General features: G+C 59.8%; 1 protein-coding gene across 4 annotated transcripts in view; it reads left to right on the forward strand.

Annotated features, from left to right (window-relative positions):
- The first annotated feature begins 1,496 nt into the window (after nt 1–1,496).
- The window catches only part of LOC104692570 (receptor-type tyrosine-protein phosphatase V-like), a 40,731-nt gene continuing 26,571 nt past the window's right edge, over nt 1,497–15,656 (forward strand). The window contains exons 1-7 of one of the 4 annotated variants that reach the window (XM_039565143.1): nt 1,497–1,601; nt 7,478–7,557; nt 8,575–8,629; nt 10,973–11,239; nt 12,644–12,913; nt 13,424–13,690; nt 15,376–15,648. In XM_039565143.1, coding sequence (XP_039421077.1) covers nt 7,492–7,557; nt 8,575–8,629; nt 10,973–11,239; nt 12,644–12,913; nt 13,424–13,690; nt 15,376–15,648 — 1,198 coding nt within the window. In that variant the 5' untranslated portion in view covers nt 1,497–1,601; nt 7,478–7,491. Of the gene's footprint in view, nt 1,602–6,991; nt 7,558–8,574; nt 8,630–10,972; nt 11,240–12,643; nt 12,914–13,423; nt 13,691–15,375; nt 15,649–15,656 lie in introns of those variants that run through there. The other 3 variants (XM_039565146.1, XM_039565145.1, XM_039565144.1) reach the window with 3 other exon arrangements.

Raw genomic sequence — 15,656 nt, forward strand, 5'->3', positions numbered from 1 at the left:
TCCCCGTGCCATGGGACACTCAAAGGTGGCACAGCTACAGGAATGGGTGTGAAAAGCCTCAGTCCAGGGCTTGCCACTGGATACGGTGGTGGTGGTAGCATTGGTGGGGGCATTGGTGGTGGCATTGGTGGGGGCATTGGTGTTGGCACTGACACAGGCCAGGGCACATGGGAGAGGGACAGCAGCTGGGCAGTAAGAGGGGACAATGCCCTGCCTGTGACCACAGCTGCCAGGCAGATCTCTTTCCTACCCTGTGACGTGAAAGATGGGCAGGCTTTGTGTTTACTCCTCCGAAAAAGAAACCTTCCTCCTGAAAACAAAACCTTTTGTGTGCAAATGCACCCATCTGCAGATTTGTTTTTATACAGGAAACTTTGAACCAGAGGCTGGGGCTTGTTTCGTTTTGACTTGGGATTTTCAGTTCATGGCAGTATTTGGAACTGAGCTGCTTTCCAAATTTGGAGGCTGGGTTTTCACATCATTGCTGAGTGTGGCAGCAGTGTCCAGGGCTTCCTGTTGCTGTCCCTCTCCCTGTTTGCAGAAAGCTTAGCCCAGCTGAGGTGGGGATGGGTGCCCTTTGGGGAAAGGTTGAATACCTTGAGTGGCAGCTGAAATGTGTGACCCTCCTGTGTGGGACTGAGAAGGGTTGGGTGCAGAACTCCTCCACCATGAGCTGCACAGCCATGCAGGAACCCTCTGCTCCCATGCCAGGCTAAGCTGGGTGCATCCTGCCAGTCCCTGGCAAGGAGATGGGACCTGTGAAGTCCAGACCTTGCTCACAGCTGGGACTGAAGGAGACAGGAGTTGTCACACTCAGTGCCATGGCTATTGCACCTCCTCCGGCTGCAGCCATCGAGATGGGAGCAGGAGCACCTTGGGACCTGCTTCCAGCTCTCCCCCAAACCCACTGGCAAGACCCTTCTCCTTTCCCCCTGGGAGCAGCTGCCACCCGTTCCCCAGGGCAAGGATAAGTGCCATTCTGGACAAGCCCTTGGAATGCTCTGCACCTCTTGAGCCAATGCGCCAGCTCCTCTCCATCCCTCCTGATGAGGGACTGAGGGGCCAGGATGGTGCCTGGTCTGATGGGGCTCAGGGCAGCAAAGCCTTTGGCAATCACAACCCTCAGACACCTTCAGGGCTGGGGCATGGGCTGGATGCCTGTGCTGACTTCATCACTGTCCTGGGGCTCTCCCTGTTCCTCCTTGCAGCGGCAGCACGAGGGGATGCTCACCATGACCAAGGGTCCCCAGCACCTGGCTGAACCCACAGCATGTGGGACAAACTCTGGCAAGGTGCGGGGAGAAGTGAGCCATGCCCAACCTGCAGCGTTGGCACACAGCTCCTGCTCCAGAGTGCAGACCCTTGCTCTCAAGGGGCCACAGGAGACATCCCTGTCCAGCTGATCCCTCCTCCCCAGCATCCTGCAGCTGAGAGCTGGGCGAGCCCAGGCGGGCCTTCCCGCCGGTCCAGCCCAGACTTGAACGTCAGGGCCGTGCACAAGCAGAGTAAACGGGCAAGTGTGAGCGTGCCAAGTTGACACCGCACGCGCCAGGCGCGCAGGAACGGGCTGTGGACCACGCCAGGGACACCCACCAGCTGAGGTACGACTCCCATTCTTTGTCCCTCTCCCTCTTCCCGGATGCATGGTTGAAGCCAGGATGTGTGCAGCAGGGAAAGGTGCAGGGCAAATCTGATGCCACAGCCCCGGGAAAGGCGGCAGGGGATGGGCAGCCTCCGAGCACGGCTGTGCCAGGAGCAGAGCCTGGCACTCGGTGGCTGTGCCTGCACGGGGGAATCTGGTGCTGGGCCCCTCGGCACGGTGCGGCACAAGTGGGCACTGGGAGCTGCTTTGTGGCTTCTTGGCGTCGTGTGCACGGCATCCTTGCAGCATCGGGCACCCTTACTGCCAGCCTGTGCTGGCACTGCATCACAGGGTGGGAGCAGAGTCCCACGGGATTGCACAGGCTGTTGGTTACTGGGTGGGTGATTCTGGAGCCAGGTGTTGCCCCAGCAATACTCACAGTAGATCTGGGGCCAGCACTGTCCAGGCTGCTCTCAGCCCTCCCCAGCGGGTGCCTGTTGCTTGGCCAGGGGAAGCGGAGCCTGCTCAGCCCCAGGGGCGGCACCCACACCCCGGGGGTGCAGAGCAGGTCTGCCCTGCTCTGCCGGCTTTGGGCGTGCTCTGAGTCACCGCAGCCCTGCGCTCCCAGCTCTGCGAGGCGCCTGGCTCGAACCCGCAGGCATCCCGGGCTCAGCTGCCAGGGCTTCAGCAGCGAGTGGGGGGAGCGAAGAGCATCACCCAGGTGATGGTAACAGAGTCACTCCTGCCACTCCTGGCTGTCCATCAGCCCGGACAGTGTGGCTGTGCCCTGCCCTGCAGGGGGTGATGTCCGCCACTGCCTGCCTGCCCTCCTGCCTCTGCAAAATGGGAAGGGTTCCAAGGTATCAAAGCGTGGGGCAGGAGGCAGCGGCGGTGCTGGCAGGGCTCCATGTGGGAATGACTAAATACTTGCACGGGGTTGGAGAAGGAGCATCCCCATGCTCTAGGGTTTAGCGTTGGAGAACCATGGCGTGTGAACCTTGCAAAGCGAGAGGTCCCAGCAGCACCTGCATCCTCTGCAGGTTCTGCCCTCGGAGCAGCCTGTTCCTCTCGTTCCTCCCTCGCAGCCCTGGGCAGCACTCAGCACCTCAGAGTGGCAAAGGGAAGAAACTGTGGCCTGGGGCAGTTCACAGTGCTGGTGGGCACTGGGAGGGACTGAGGGATAGGGACCAAAGGGTTGTTGTTGGGCTGAGGCAGGACAGGAGCCCCAGAGCTGTTTCCAGCCCAATCCCAGTGGCACCAGTACCCCATATCATGGGACCCCTGGGCATATGTTGTCGTAGGGTGCCAGGTTGGATGCGCAGAATCCTGCCCAGGGAGGGATGGCAGAGCTCCCACGGAGACATCAGGGCTGCATGTTCAGACAGCAGCAGAGGCTCTTCTGTGCAGTGACAGCATTGCCCACAGCACCAGGTCATGGCTGTGCCCTCTGAGTGGTAGGCTGAGTCCCTGTGGGAGTGTCCTCAGCCACATGCCGCCCCCCTGGCAGGGGCCCTGCAAGGCTTTGCCCGTGCCCAGCCTTGGGAGTATCACCTGCTACTGTCACCTCGCACAGACCCTGTGACACAACTGGGACCCTTGGGCGAGGCGGGCACTCTGCTGTCCACCCTGCCCATCCTCACCTGAGCAGGTGCTTCTCAGGGAGGCCTCAACTCCCACCAGGTGTGCAGGACCATGCTCAAGTCTGGGAGATGCCTCAGCAGGGACAAACCCAGTGCTGCCAGCTCCATGCCCAGGGCACCTGGAGAGAAGGCCAGTGCATGGAGTGCGAAGTGGGTGCACCCTGCTCTACTCTGCTCTGGGGTTGGCTCTGCTCGGGAGGACAGCCCAGAGCCTTTGCCAGGCAGGACCTTTGCCACTGCACTGTGGCTGTTGTCCCTCACCTCAGCATAAGCAAGACCTGACACCACAGTGACAGGCATGCTGTCGGGGGCCCCCTTTCCCATCTCTGCTCCTGGATGATCCCCCTGGAGCACAGGGCATGAGCATGTCCCGTGCTGAGGCTCTGCCGCTTGCCAGAGGCAGTGGCTTGGCTGCAGAGCCCCAGTCCCCTCCCAGCCCTGGCCAGCCGAGCTCTGCAGCCATCCCGGCCAGCGGGGCGTCCCCATCCCCCTGCGCCTTGCGGTAGCGCTCACTGCTTCGCGGAAAATGTGATGACTCGGCAGCCCCTGAGTTTCCAGGCCTGGTTCCAGCTGCTGGGTGGAGAAACCTTCTGCAGTTGTGTTTGGGTTTGGCACAGCTGAAGGCTTCACTATCAAGGGTGATTGGAGGGGAGATCTGGTATCCCCAGCCGAAGGAGGGCTCCCTCTCTCTGTGTCCCTACCTGAGGTGGCATGGTGTCACTGGGGTGGCCGTGGGGGAGGCAGTGCTGGCACAGCATGAGCAGCTTCAGTCCCGTGTGGAGGCTGCTGAGCCCTGCAGCGCCAGGGACAGGCCCTGGGCTCAGCTCCCAACAGTGCTTTGGGCTGTTTCCACTGCAGCCACAGCCCAAACTCCCTGAGCTCAGGGAGCACAGCCACTGGGACCCGAGGTTAAATCAGCAGGGCTGGTATAAACATGTGTTCCCATGGCAGGGGGTGACAGTTCGCTGTGCCACTAGGATAGGCAGAGGCTGCAAAAGCTGCTGGGATGTTTCCTGGTTCATGCTCAGAGGCCAATCCCATCCTGGGGGGCAGCAAGGCACCCCCCAAGCCCATCCTCATGCCAAGTGAGGTTAGCTCTCCCCTGGCTGGGGAGGTGCGGAGCAGTGGCACAGTGTGGCAGCAAGATCCGAGAGAACAGACATTGTGTTCCAGGAGTCCCTGCTTGGCTGCCCAGCCCAGAGAGCAGAGCAGGCAGAACAGACCCTTTGCTCTGAGGGCAAGCCAGTGTCCAGAGAAACTGCTTCCATGGTGGAGCTGTGCCCCCGTGCAGGGCTGCAGCAGCAGAGGTTGTGGCCAGAGCTGGAGATGCAGCTCTGCTGGCTTTGCAGAGAGGCTGGTGCAGGGGCACAGAGGCTGTGCCCAGGCAGGTGCAGTAAGTATGCACAGATTCTCTCCAGCTGGGCCGGGCAGGCACAACCCAGCTGGAATGTCCCAGGACTCCAGTGGCTGGGTTTGTCCTCTTGTTGGCCTGGAGCTGCTCTTTGGTATGCTTTGAAGCTGCAGGAGCCCCACCTTGACTCTGTAGTCTGGGAAAACCTCCTGTCTGTGCCACCACTGCAGGGGACACTCCCTTTGACAGTGGGGGATGCAACATCTTCTTCCAGGGCTTTCCTTCATAATCAAGGTTCCCTTCTGTCCCATGTCCCTGGGTCACAATTCTCAGCCCAGCAAGGCCCTCCATCCTCACCGCCAGCCCCTGCTTCATCAGCCAGGGGCTCCTTGAATTCAGCTCTGCCATCACCTGCCACACTCGAGGGACACCAGAGTCCCCAGCGCTGCCTGCACTGCCTCTATCCCAGCCACTCTCCAGGTGACCCTCCAGGCTGCTCATGGGAGCAAACAACCCTGTCACCTGTGCTGGCAGCCTGCACCCCACAATGGACATCCACTGAAAGCCTCTTTGCAAACATGTTTTGGGGACCAGCCAGCTGTAACCTCCTTGATCCTGCCCTGGGCCCCTGGGTAAACCTGGCAAACCCTCACTGCAGCGAGGAGCTTCAGTCTCCTCCCAGCTGGCTGCAGCTGCCCAGCTCTGGAAAGGGGCCTTTAAAAACAGTCCCCAGCCCACTGGAGACAGCAGCAATCAGGCCCAAATCTCCCCCTGTCTCATTTCTTGGGAGGTACTCCATCTCAGGGGCTGGAGGACCTCACCCCCAGTACCTGTGAGCACTCACCTGGCACTCAGGTGAGGGGGGGTGGCCAGCTGCCCATCATGCCAGTGTCCAGCAGCAGGGATGGGTATCCCAGAGCTGGCTGTGTCACTGGTTGATAATGCCACGTGCTAATGGATGTCAGTCCCAAATGCTTATCAGGGGATCTCTAAGAGCCAGAGCTCTTACCTTGGGCATCCATCACTTAAGCAGATGCACCCACGGCATTTTTGGCATTCAGCCCTTCGAGATGTGGGCATTAAGGGTTAAAAATCTTGCCTGTGCTGGAGCCAAGGCATTGCCTTCTGCTCCCACCCTGATCTCTGTGTTCAGGGTGCAGGGGAAGGGTAGGTCTGGAGACAGAGTGACACGAAGAGGCTCTGGTGGTAGGGCTGTACCTTTCTGCTGGGGGACATCTGAGTCCTAGACAGCAGTGACAAACAAGCCTCACTGCTGGGCTGGGCTGCGGGGCCAGGGCTCCTTTATCCTCAGCCCACTCCAGGCAGGGACCTCTGCAGAAACGTGACTGTGACCACGGCCCCGGACTCCTGGCACCAGTCCCATTTGGCCAGGACCTGGGAAATTAACTGTCGCCCATGCAAAGGGAAGGGGATTCATGTTCTCAGTCCCCTTTCCCAGCTGGCTCCATCAGCCTGGGGGTTGTCAGAAGGGTTGGGGTATGGACGCGGGGTTGGAGATGGGTCCTAGACCAGGTCCCCTGTGTCCCCCTCTCCTCTCAATTGCATGCAGAGCTGGAGCTTTTCCGTGTCTTTGTCCAGATACTGGGGATTGTTCTGTCTGTCACAGGTCCCACCTGACAAACTTCTGAGTCTTTTGTCGAGGGATTTTGGTGTTCCAAAGGACAGGTGGGGGATGTGTCCTACTCTGACAGCTCGGTGGCTCACAGTAATGAGCAGAGTTTGAATAACCCCCATAGGTGGCCGTGCTGGCCACTGGGACAGACTCCCACGGCCACAAAGGCTGTACTGGCTTCCGGACTGATGCATCACTGAACCTCTTCCAGCACTGTCCCAGATCTCCAGCGCTGATGTGAAGCCAATGGCATCTCTGCTCTGAATGAGAGCTGGCATTCTGCCACGCATTGCACAGACACCGCAGAGCACGGCCCTGCACGCAGCCCGGGGGCACAGCCTGATCCCCAGGCAACCCCCAAAGCACAGCGCCTACCCACCCGGGCACAGGGCACAGCCACCCCCTCAGAAGGGCGAAGCGTGGTTCGGGCACCTCTGTGCCCGCCAGATGCCACTCCCAGGAGTCTCCCACAGTGCGCGCTCCGCCCGCCGCAGCCTGCGGGGGCACGGCACAGAAACACCCCCAATCCCTGCCCTCGGCGTACCCAAACCCCCGCTCCCCGGCCGCACCTGCGCAGGAATGAATGCCCACAGAGCTGAAGGGTGTCTGAGGGTGCGGCACACAGAGAGCCGGGGGGCACAGCACCCGCGGCCACACTCGTGTCGTCGCCCCCTGCACCATCCCAGCTGCTCGCTGCGCCCTCCTTCCCTCCCTCCCCGCGCTGGGGGCTGGTTCGGGCGCTCCCTCCCAGCCTGGGGCCGCCATCAGCCGCCAGTCCTGTCTCCTCCCCTCCCGCTCCTCCCGCCCCTCCGCTGCAGCTCCCGGAGCTCCTGCCGATGCCAGAGAGGGCTCCAGTCCCGCAGAGCCCCCGCCGCAGCGAGGTTCCCTGAGCCCCCGGCCAGCAGCGAGCCCCCCACCCCAGCCGGCAGCTCTGCCCGCAGCCGCTCTCTCCGGGCCAGCTGCGGAGTCACTTCAGAGGACACGGACCCGCGGGGACAACAGCAAATGCTCCCGGCGAGAGGCAGCCGCCCCTGCTGGGCTTCTCCCGGGCCGGAGGCGAGCTCTGCCCCTGCCCAGGGACAGCGGGCCCGGCCGAGGTGCCAAGCGCTGGCCGGTCCCCACTGATGTTATCTTGCCACCTGCGCTCGGAAAGCACGTGGGGACGCGACTCCTGGCAGCCGTGGGAGAAGGGGCTGGCTGGGGACAGCCACTGCTAAGAAATTGCCTTCCCCCCCACTCCCTCCCCAACTTGTCATCCCTCTGATCTGCAGCCACCAGGTCCCCCATGAGGTCACTGCTGCTCCCGCTGCTGGTGCTGTGGGTGCCGCGGCTCCCAGGGACCCTGGCAGAGGTAAGCGCCTGACTCCCCAGCCCCCTCTTTGGCTCCGCAGCTCTTGGCCGCAGCTCGCTGCCGCGAGGGGCTGCCCCGCCGGGGAAGGACGCGGGACTGCGGGTGCCTCTCTCTGGCCGTGCAGCTGCGCCCCATCAGCGGCGTTCTCTATTCCGAGAGCCGCTGCCCCCGCTGTCCCCGCTGCCCCTCGCCCCAGCTCCCGGGACCGCAGCGTGTCCCTGCTGCCGTGGCTGCGCCGCTCCTCGCCCGGCAGTGGCCCGGCTGCTGTTCCCAAGGGTCCCCATCCGCTTCGCTCTTCTCTCCCAAAAGCCCCGCGATCGGTGAGGAGTCGGAATGAGTCCGCCCGCAGAGCCGAGGGGAAAGAACGCCAGGAACATGCTAGTTCTGCTGTGGCTTGTTGCAGGACAGGGAGTGGGCAGGAGACATTTCCTTTAACGTGGGGGGAACTGACGCCAGTCCAAAGCCGGGCACACCCTGCTGGGAGCAGGCTGTGAGAGAACGGGTGTCCCCGCTGCCGGTCAAGGTGTTGGGGGCTCCGGGGGCTCTGTTCTGCCCGTGGGGGGTGGCAGCTGAACTGGAGTCTGTGGTCCATCCATGCTCTCCCCGTGGTGGGGAAGGAGGTGTAGAGGGAATGAGATTGCCAGGCCCTGTCCAGAGCTCGCTCCTTCCCTCCCTCTCCAGATCTTCTCCTGTGCTCTGGCTGGTTTGGTGGCCTCTTCCCCTGTGGGCATGGCCCCGTGTTGGTCTGCAGCCCCAGGACCCGTGCAAAAGGCCAGGGCAGCCCACAAGCTGCATCTGCCAAGTCTGTCTCCCTGCCGTGGCTAAGAGAGGTGTGAGAAGTGACCCAGTCTCTCCTAGGAAAAGGGGTCACAGCCCACAGATGCCATGTCAGGGTGGGACCCATGCCTGGCCAGCCTGACCCCTGGCCTGGCACGGGCACCTCTCCCAGCTGTTGGTCTCAGCTCAGCCTCCCCCCCCATCCTGCCCCTCTCTCACTTGACACCTTCAATCCCCCAGGGTGATGGATGCAACCACACAGCACAGGCAGGGCTGGATGCACGAGGTGAAAGAGGTAAGACACAGGAACGAGGTTCCCAGGCTGAGAGGGGTGGGATGGTCTTGGTACCTGGAGTGGTGAGATGAGCAGATGTGCTGGACCACTCTTGGAGTTGAGTAGCTTTGTAAATACTCTGCTTTAGGCTAACTACGAGCTACAGATCATGCCCAGGGAAGGGGGAGAGTCAGTCCCATCTGTATGGGGGCACTGTGAGAGATGGACAAGGCTCCAAAGCTCCCTGCTTCCACAGAACACCAGGTGGGCTCAGCCATAGGTGCCCTGCTCAGAGCCTTGGGGTTGCCTGGGTAGGATCAGAGTCTGTAAGGCAGCCCCACAGCTGCTGTGGGCCGGGAGTCAGCACAGTGCCCACATGGCATCAGCCTATGCCAGTGAGAAATCACCTGGATGATCCACAGGCACCTGTCAGGGCATGGGGTGTACCTGGATGTGGCTGTCTGCGATGGGGTTAGTGGGAACATGAGAGCAGTGCTGGGGTCACGGGCCTCTGGCCCAGTTCAGGTACATTTGTGCTGCAGATGTGAGGAAGGTGACAGAGGGAGGCAGGCAGTGAAGCTGCTGGAAACTCAAGCAGAGAAGCCTAGGTTGAGAACTCATACCTTCAGGAGATAAGAAAGAGCCTGCAGTAACAAACCATCCCTGCTTGAACTCCAGGCAGGACACAGACCTGTGGGTTGCCTTCAGGAGGAGCTCAGCTGTGCCTGGTGCTCTGGGTGTCTGCTGACAGCGAGGGTAGTCCAGGGCAGCTGGCCCAGGTACAGACACCTCACTCATGGGCACCCAGCTACATTCAGCCAACCCTTCCTAAGCAGTCTGATCCTAAACATGAACTTGAATTTCTCAGGGATGGCACTGAGAAGGCCTTTCCCAGGGACACTACATGCCCCTATTTGTGTCCCATCTGATGTCCTCTGGTCCCTCTGCCCTCACCAGCAGGCTCCAAACCACAGCATTGCATGGAACAGAAGTTGCATGTGGTTCTGGAAGTGTTCAGCTCTGGGAAAGACACACACAGCTCCTGATCCGTGCCAAAGGTGTCCCTGCCCCAGGCTCACCCCACTGCTCCTCCCTGGCTGTGGAAAGGGTGCCCCTGGGCAGACCTCTGGGGCAGTCATTGTGCTTGGTTCATGCTGTCTCCCTGCCAGACCCTATGTAAGCCTGTCATAACGTGTTGTACACCATAAATTTTAAGTGCTAATTATTACACAAATGTCTTATTAGCACTAGAGCTCTCTTGGCATTTTCCAAAGGCTGAGAGCCACAGAGAGCTCATGGATGTGGCACTTGGGGACTCGGGTTAGTGCTGGACTTGGCAGTGCTGGGGGAACAGTTGGACTCAATGATCTTAAAGGGCTTTTCCAACCTAAATGATTCCATGACTGACAGCAAGGCTGAGGATGGGGGTGTGTAACAATCTGCTGGAGGCATTGGGAGGCAGAGATGGACCCTGCCCTGGTCACTCTGCCAGCTTGGCCCTGACAGACAGGCTCTGCCTGGCTCCTGTTGTGTAGGTGGTTCCTGAGCGGCTTTAAGGGCAGGAATTCAATAGCAGTTTCGGCCACTGACCCACCAATTAGGCCAAGCCCAGTTTGCCACTTCCCTGTCCCCAGACACTCTCCATTGGGATGCCACAGCACTGGCCCCACAGCCCCAGTGCACTGACCTGGCTGCTGCAGCACAAGCAAGGCAGGGACACACCTCAGCACGGGCTGGGGCCAGTCTGGTCCCACATTTCCTCCATGTGTGCAGTGTCCCACTCTTCCCATGTCACCTCTGAACTGGGCAGGACGGAGGCAACTCATTGTCTGGGTCCCCCCAAAGCAGCCTTTGCCCCCTTCTCTGTCAGAGCCCACACAGAGGCAGAGATTATTGCAGGGAGCAGAATGGCCCCCCTGCCATATCCATCCTGCCCCCCAACTGGCCACTGTCTTGCTTCTCCATGGTGGACCCAGAGCCTTCAACATCTTTTTGGGGGGCTCAAGCCAACACAGGTGGTGAGCAATGGATTATACCCAGCCAGGGAACTTCTCTGCCTTAAACAAGGACTCTCTGGACAAAGCACATGATGACCTGAAGCCTTCTGGTCTTTCTCCAGTGGAGCAGATGCTCCATGCTTAGGAGCATCTCTTTGACAGCTTCCCTTGACAGCTTCCTTTGACCTGAGTCCATGAAGGTTTCTGAACATTCTTGTGTTTGCCAAAGGCTGTTCAGAGCCCTCGGGGTCGGGGTGGTGGCCACTGCCTGGTGTACCCAGCAAGGGTGGGTGGCTGGGAGCTGGCCCTGCAGGCTGGCACCCAGCACCACCACTCCCTGCTGAGGGTTTCGGATTTGCCCCTGCAGGCACCCTCCTGAATGTCAGTGTGAGTGACCACGACCGGTCAGACTCCCTCCTTCTGTCCTGGGATGAGCCAGAGGGAGGTGCCAAGGGGTACTTGCTTGCCCTCTCCTCCCTGGAGTCAGGCACGCTGCTGCAGAATGGGTCTGCTGGACCCAACGCCACCAGCTTCTGGTTCCATGAGCTGACCCCTGGCACACGCTACGAGATCGAGGTGACAGCCGTGCTGGCCTGCATGGGCACCACCAGCCAGACCATCACAGCACAGACAAGTAAGGGCTCATCTCAGTGCTCCTACCAGTGATCGTTGTGCTGCTTTGGAGGGTGTTGTGCTGTTTGCATCGTTGTGCTGTTTGGAGTCCTACTAGTTTGTGGGGTCGTTGGGCTTTTCCTCACTTTCACAAGAACCAGGGTCCTTCCTTGGTCCCCAGAGTCCCAGGGGTCATTCCCTCTTCCTTGTGGAGGAAGGGTCCTGCCCCTGCACTTTATATGGGCTGGGTTCATGCTGTATCTTCTCCTACAATAACGGAGCTAATGATGGACCAGCCCGTGATGTGGCTTGCAGAGAGCTGAGGGGTGGAAAATGTCATGCCTGGAGGTCTAGAAATAGCTACAAGGAAGGAGCATCTGCTCCACACTTTTGGCACGTCTCTGTCAATCACTGCTCACCCCCAGGCCTTGCTCTGTGCCAAGGGCTGGGGAAGGGGACAGGGCTGGTGGCTCTACGACTCAGGTGGGGATGGCAGCCCTTGCCTGCACCTCTCCAGAAGATCATTGAGTAAATCAGTGCAGGTGAAGGTGGGAAACCTAGCAAAGGAGAGTAGAGCTGGAGGGAGGAGATTGGACAGTGCAAGGGCTGGTGTCAGGCAGCAGTGGCGGAAGCAGAAGCTGGTTCTCATAGAAAGGCAGGTGGCAGGATCCACAGGGCTAGCAGGAACAGAGGACCTGGCAGCAGGTAAGCTTCCAGGTGATGATTGCTTCGCCTTTATATGTTGGCCCTGACCAAGCCTCCCTGCTCAGTTCAGAGTAACTGCTGAGACTGATCCAAGGGGATGGTGCAACCCACACAGCCCATGGGAGGCTGGTGAGCAGTGAGGGAGGTGATGGGGCTGTGCTTCAGGGATCCTTGCTGGAGCCTCTCTGCTCTGGAGACAGGCTGAGAGAGATGGGGTTGTTCAGCCTGGAGAAAAGAAGGCTCCAGGGTGACCTTGAAGTGCCTTTTAGTACCTAAAGGGGATTTGAAAATTGAGAAAGGGACTTTTTATGTGGGCAGATGGTGGCAGGACAAGAGGGAAGAGTTTTAAACTGGCAGAAGAGAAGTTTACATCAGATCTTAGGAAGAAATTCTTCCCTGTGAGGGTGATGAAGCCCTGGCACAGGTTGTCCAGAGAAGCTGTGGCTGCCCCATCCCTGGAAGTGTCCAAGGCCAGGTTGGCCGGGGCTTGGAGCAGCTTGGTCTGATGGAAGTTGTCCCTGCCCATGGTGGGAGGTGGAACTAGATGAGCTTTAAGTTCCCTTCTAACCCAAACCATCCTGTGATTCTGTGACTGGGTCCTGTGAAGCTGGCTGGCAGCACCTCACCAGGCAAAGGCAAGTTCCACCAGCCTGTGAGCAGCTTGCCAGGTCAGGCACCCCCAGGCAGGCAGCCAGCAGTGCCTGTGCCATGTCCGATGCAGGTCCGTCAGCTGTCCGCAACCTGAGCCTGAGCAGCGGCGGGAGCTCTGCCTCGCTGCGAGCAGCCTGGGCACATGGGCACGGCCAGCGTGACGGGTACCGCCTGGCCCTGTGGCACAGCGACTCCCAGACCCTGGTGAGGAACGTGTCCCTCCTGCCCAGCACCTCCACCTTCCTCTTCGACGGGCTGCTGGCTGGCAGCGAGTATGCCTTGAAGGTCAGCACGCTGGCTGGGACCAGCCAGGCCAGCACCAGTATCCACCAGTGGACAGGTAGGGAAGGATGGGTGTGCCTGCCCAAGGAGGAAGGGGTGGTAGAAGGGGTTTGGCAGGAAGGATGCAGCACATGTGCTGGGCTGGTGAGGAGAGGAGGTCTCCAGGCTTTGGATGGGGAACTTGTGTATGGTGGGGAGCAGCTGGAGTGTTTCAGGGGAAAACTTGGGCCTGCCTTGCAGCACCCACAGCTTGGGTTTGTGTGTTCCCAAGGGAGGGACGCAGTCTGGGGGTCCTGGATCTCTTGGCTGCTGAGAGCTGCAGGAGTGCTGCATTACCCAGTCTGCCACCCCTCTGCCCTGCAGCCTGAAAGAACATGACAGTATGGAGGGACCCCAAGGGCCCCCCAACCTGCATGGGAGGGGGCACGGGAGGGTAGTCCCCTACCAGACCTTCAGCCCCCACGCCATAGAGAGCAACTGTGGGCACAGAGGCCCCTGGGGAGAGAGGAGGGTCCAGGGACCACCGGCCCCAGTGCTGAGCCTCATTGTGTCCTGCTCTTCCCCTCAGCTCCCTCCATCCCCACCCAGCTGAGGCTCAGCCCGGGTTCCAGCACCAGCCTTGTCGCCTCCTGGGCAGGTGCTGCAGGGGCTGCCTGGCTTCACCTCGAGCTCCGCAACCTCCTCACCCAAAAGGTCAGCACAACCCTGTCGGCCAGGAGGGGCCTCACCAGCTACACCTTCCAGCATCTCCACCCCGGCACTCAGTACTGGCTGGGGCTCAGCGCCATGGCTGGGTCCCACACCGCAGTGGGACCCAATGCCACTGCCTGGACATGTGAGTATGAACTTGGTGACCCCAGCTTTCTCCCTGCCTCTGGTCCAGCCTCTGAATCCAAAGGCCTCCTGCCAGAGTCTCGGGTGCACAGGGTGATCTTCCTTGGACCTGGCTGAAAGCTGCTCCAGGACCCAGCTCTGGGGTACTGCTGTAGTGGGGCCAGTGAATCCCTTCAGCAGGTGGATTCCCTGTGCTGGCCTGCTTCCCCCTGGGATGCAGTGGGAGCAGCCTGTGATCTCTCCCCAAGGAGAAGGATGGAAGGGCAGCAGATCCCACTGGTGTTCAGTGCTGCTGGGGCTTGGCCCTCATGTGCCTCAGGGCTGTACAAGAGCAGCAGAAAAAATGGGGCAGGGGGGCAGCAGTTGAGCTGGTTTGAACTGGAGGCCTCTGGAGGGGCTTATAGAAAAGCAAGAAAGACTTTTCACATGGGCAGACAGTGATAGGACAAGAGGTGAAGGGTTTTAAACTAAAATGTGAGAGATTTAGATTAGATTTTAGGAAGAAATTCTTTCCTGTGAGGGTGATGAAGCCCTGGCACAGGGTGCCCAGAGCAGCTGTGGCTGCCCCATCCCTGGCAGTGTCCAAGCCTGGGTTGGACAGGGCTTGGAGCAACCTGGGATAGTGGAAGGTGTCCCTGCCCAGGGCAGGGGCTGGAATGAATGAGCTTTAAGATCCTTTCCAATCCAAACTATTCCACAATTCTATGATTCTATGAAATGGATTTTTGGTGCTCTTTGATTGCTGTCAAGGACGTGTTGTGGTAGCACCTAATAAACTCATCCTGGTGGATGTTCCCAACATGATGGGTGCTGTGCAAATACAGCCAAGGAATCCAGGAGCCTCTGGCAGGTCAAAACAGTGTGGGGACTATTGCACCATTCCCCCAGCCCACTCTCTGCTCCGGCCTCAGACTGATGAGGACCCTGGAAGAGGGGGACTTCGCTAGTGACACCATGTCCACAGCACAGTAAAAAGTTCCAGTCCTGAACTTGCTCTCCCAGATGTTTCCAGAAAAACCAGGAGGGAAATAGAGAGGGCAGAGTAGGTTCACACTGAACACCAAGGTAGCGTTGGCCCTCAAATGATGGTGGTGCCAAGCTGCAGACTCAGAGCTGCTGTGGCCAGTGACTTGTCCTGGCACTGGCCAGACACTGGTCAGGTGCACGCTGGGAGGACCTGGTGCCACCAGGTGTCAAGTCTCCAACTCTTCCTGCTCCACCTGCCAGCCCAGGAAGCTGGAGCCTGCTCCCTGCTGACTGTGCAGATGGGATTTTGGAAGGCCTCCAGAGCTCCAGCTGGTTTGTTTCTGCTCTGGAGTGAGGCTGATTCCTGCTGTTGCTGTCTGCGGCTCTGACCTACTCCACTGAACAAAATTCCCCCATGCCAGACACACAAGCCAGGGGCGTCTGGCCAGGAGTTTGGTCCAGGCCAGTTCCTGGGAATATCAGCAAGCTCATGGTGGGATGTGAGTGGAGTGGAGGGAGACTCTCAGGAATTTCTCAGCAAGGCTGCCAGCTTTGTCTGGACTCTTGTTAGTCCAGGAATGCTTGTGCTGGGGAGTGGAGATGGCACGCTCCAAAAGGATGTCTGAGGCTGGACGTAACCCTGCTGGGAATGAGGCCCAGGAGAATATGGGATACAGGGTACCCCATAATCCTGACTCACACAATCCTATTCCCTTCCAGACCCCCTGAGCCCTGGCAATGTGACCCTGAGCAGTGCAGAGGAGCAGAACTCCTTGCAGGCTCGCTGGAGTATCCCAGGGGGACAGAGGGACTTCTACCTGGTGACGCTGCGAGAAGGAGAGGACAGCATTCCAACAAGGAACATCTCTGTTGGTGGGGACAACGATCATGTCACCTTCCACGGGCTGAGCCCTGGCCAGCAGTACTCTGTCCAGGTGGTGGCGGTGGCAGGGCCATACAGGGCATCAGCGCACAGCACAGTAGCCTGGACAGGTGAGCAT

This window comes from Corvus cornix, chromosome 26 (assembly GCF_000738735.6).
Source record: "Corvus cornix cornix isolate S_Up_H32 chromosome 26, ASM73873v5, whole genome shotgun sequence".
Lineage (NCBI taxonomy): Eukaryota > Metazoa > Chordata > Aves > Passeriformes > Corvidae > Corvus > Corvus cornix.